We start from the raw sequence: 3,342 nt of genomic DNA, 5'->3' as shown, positions 1-3,342 counted from the left end.
ACACAGTAAGTTTATACATAATATAAGTTTTTCTAATAAGTTTTTGTTCAATATTTTGTAAAACTAACTTGTGGCGTCATAGAATTCTACACGAAGATTCCAGTGCACTCATTGAACCAAGGAGAGAATTGGAGTGATATACGATAGAATGAATATGAGACAACAACTAATTCCTAGATGTTTTATTATAAATATTATTATTATTATTATTATTACACGAAGCAGTTATCGCGGCGTCTGGTTTAAACGGACTACGAGCGCACGTTACACATAAGTTTAATAGCAAGCAAAAATAAATAGATACGAGAAAGGATGAGAACGGATAAAAATGACCAAGCACATGATTCATAGGCTCTACGAAATAGCTACGTTGAGGTGCCCAAACTGTGCGTGCAGGAATAAATTCATTGAGTGCACAGATCATCTCGGTGTTGTAGAGTTGCACTAGGTCGTTGACTGATAGTGCCAACAATGGGTCAGGCCGACATTGTTGGGACGACTGCAGTTTTCCGCGTAAGACATCGCCTTCGATACCGCGCCACGGACGACAGGTACCGGTTTTGTAAGCTGGCACCGGTCGCACCCATGGCATTCGTGCGTATTAAAATATACGTGCGTACTCAAATTTTTTACGTTCCAGGTTTTAATATTCTGAAGATGTAGACAATCTTCGGGAAAGATCATTTTGGTGATATTCTCATCGGAACATGGCATCAAGAGGAAATAATTGCATTTCATTGCATTTCTGCCAAATCATGGCTCAATTAAGCAGTCATGAGGCGATATTCTCATCGGAGCATGGCATCAAGAGAAAATATTTCTCTCAAATCATGGCTCAATTATGCAGAGGCTTTCCACTTCAGCCCCGCAAGGCATATCACACCAGCCTGAACCTGATCTTTGGAGGGCGCACTCCCACGGCCCCGGCGGTCCCCCGATCCAAATGTTCATGATGCCAGGCTCAAACCAGTCCCAGTTGCCCACCACGCGGGCACCGTTCAGGAACTCCCACCTGTTGTTGGCGCTGACCCAGTGAGCTCCGATCCAAACACCACCTACCCCTGCTCGAATTTTAACACCTCGTGAGTACATACCCTTATCCACTTATTAAACATATACCATGGCTTTTGAAAAATAAGTGCAAGTTGCTTTTGTGCAATCTCTGCCACAAATTAAGCCAACTTTAAACACTTTTTCTTACCTTTGGACTGGATGAAAGTTCGGATATCAGCGCTCGTGTTGCCCATGTAGATATGCGAGGTCGGCCAGAATTCTTTGCACATCTTGACAGCGTCCTTCCAGACCAGGCGCTCTGGGTTGAGGTATACGCACCCAAGGCTTCCGAACTCTACGAAGGGGAGCGGACAGCAAAACCCGGGTCCGCAGTTCGCCATCGCCGCCGCTGAAAGAAAAACAAACTAAATATTTTACGAACTCAACATATAATACATGGAATAATATACTAAAATAACATATCAATGGCTGCCTAAATGTTAGAACGGGGGTAGGACTGCGAAACCTGGCACCGCAGTTCGGTATGGCCGCCGCTAAGCGTACAATTAAAAAGCTCACTATATTTTTACAAACTCGTTTTCTTTGTGGAGTGTTAAATTAGAGGTAGCTATGATAATATATTTTTCTGATGAAGCTGGTTTCACGAAAAACATTCTTATTTGGTCTAATATATAAAGGAAAAACACATTCTTATTTAATCTAATATCTCCAAGGAAATAAGATAGCCGTGGTCGTAGCTGAGGAAACGAAAAAGGTATCCTCCTTGCGCTTAAATAACAGTGTATAGGTCTTTAACTTTATTAATATTTAACAAAACTAAAAATAATTGTCAATGTAGCGACGTTAACCCACATTCGAATATATTATCCTCTGACAACTTGAGCATGAAAAACTTCTACAATATATAAGCTGCTGCTTGCACCGCTTTTCCGAAGTGAAAAAACCCCTGAACATTCGATTAACTTTAATACAACTGGCGCCGCTATAGCGATGACCATATGTTAAGTAAGCCTGAGATTTAGAGCGAAATCACGAATACATATGAAATTCTGTTGCCTTCACTGATCAAGTTTTTTGAGCCTTTGCATTAAACTCTTGTGTTAGATCTTTTTGTCTTTACTAGAAATGAATTAATCTGTAAGTATAGTGCAGTTCTATAATCCTTCGTGATTTAAACCATCCGAATATGAACTATATGTAATCATTGTAATTTCCTGAAATTATGTCGCCCTAAACAAGCTAGAACTTTCCTTTAAAAAATTCTTTTCAACGGGAAAAAATTTTTGATAGCGAAGAGGCCTGTCACCGAAAAAATTATTTGCGGAAAATATACATCATTATTTTGGGATGTAAGAACTGTTGTTTAAAAGAGTTTGCCAGCAAATTACTTCTTTTATTAAAATCCGTCCCTAGGGAATATTTTTACGTTCTGAAGCTCAATGAATATCGTTCATTATGATCACCAGAAACTTTGTCGCTTCCATAGATACATGGGGCAAATTCCATCTAAATTGCTGGGCTGTAGCTGCCATTGTCCGGACTACATAGAACTTCTTACTCATAATTCTCGCCATTGTATAAGTTTTAGCTTTTCGTGTGCTACAAAACTCACCATAGTCAATAAGCGGCGCTTTACTCGTGTGGCAGTCGTATCCATTATCCGGAGTTCCATCGTCATAGTACGCCGGAAAAGTTTCGTTGACGATGAGGCAGTCGCCGTTGTGCGCGGCGCAAAATGTCGTGTAGTTTATGCGTGCGATGGCGGCGCACATAATCGAACCGATGCCGGTGTGTTGTTCAACGACCGAGCCTGCATCCTGCACTGCGGTGATGTTCATGATGACGTGGCGAAATAACTTTGGGCTGATGAGTCCGTGAATAACATCACTAAATATTGTGGTTGTAACACATACTGCGATCTTGCACAGAACGTCTAGCTGCATCTCAATTGGTCTGTGTTAATTTATATGCAGTATTATATTAGGTTATGCTGATGGGTAAAAAATTATTTCATTGTATGAATATTCGCATCAAAAAATTTTCTGGAATCTAGAGGAAAATTTTTAACTTTTCTGCAGACATTTACTCTAATTAGTGAACTTGAACAATTTTATTAGCTCTTCCGAAAATAATCGAGTTCAGCTGTAGAATACATTAGCAGACGTTAATAATTGCATGATTTTATCGAATCTGAAAAATTGCCCCCAGGTTTTTAAAAATCAATAAAAAACGTTAGGAATAAAGTAAACCAGTAAAATTTTGGGCGAAAATAAAATGTAAATTCCTGAAAGATATTGAATATTGCGAGTGCCTCGTAACAGAAGAAGT

The 3,342-nt window shown here is 39.7% G+C and overlaps 1 protein-coding gene across 1 annotated transcript; it reads right to left on the bottom strand.

The window, feature by feature from the left end:
- Positions 1–315: 315 nt before the first annotated feature.
- On the bottom strand, positions 316–3,118 carry LOC108667267. The gene is made up of 3 exons (XM_018154273.2): positions 2,627–3,118; positions 1,202–1,402; positions 316–1,061 (listed from the first exon to the last, which is right to left on the bottom strand). The coding sequence occupies exons 1-3, from the start codon at positions 2,955–2,957 to the stop codon at positions 829–831; spliced, it is 765 nt and encodes a 254-aa protein (XP_018009762.1). The 5' UTR covers positions 2,958–3,118; the 3' UTR covers positions 316–828.
- Positions 3,119–3,342: the final 224 nt, after the last annotated feature.

Source organism: Hyalella azteca, unplaced genomic scaffold (genome assembly GCF_000764305.2).
Source record: "Hyalella azteca isolate HAZT.00-mixed unplaced genomic scaffold, Hazt_2.0.2 contig14830, whole genome shotgun sequence".
In the NCBI taxonomy this organism is placed as follows: domain Eukaryota; kingdom Metazoa; phylum Arthropoda; class Malacostraca; order Amphipoda; family Hyalellidae; genus Hyalella; species Hyalella azteca.
Note: the sequence above shows the minus strand (reverse complement) of the source record. Positions and strands in the feature narration are given on the sequence as shown.

Coding starts and splice junctions, on each gene's coding strand:
- LOC108667267 (XM_018154273.2), bottom strand. CDS start 2,957: ATGCAGCTAGACGTTCTGTGCAAGATCGCAGTATGTGTTACAACCACA. Junction 1,403..2,626: donor AGCGCCGCTTATTGACTATG/GTGAGTTTTGTA, acceptor TTTTTCTTTCAG/CGGCGGCGATGGCGAACTGC. Junction 1,062..1,201: donor AACTTTCATCCAGTCCAAAG/GTAAGAAAAAGT, acceptor AAATTCGAGCAG/GGGTAGGTGGTGTTTGGATC.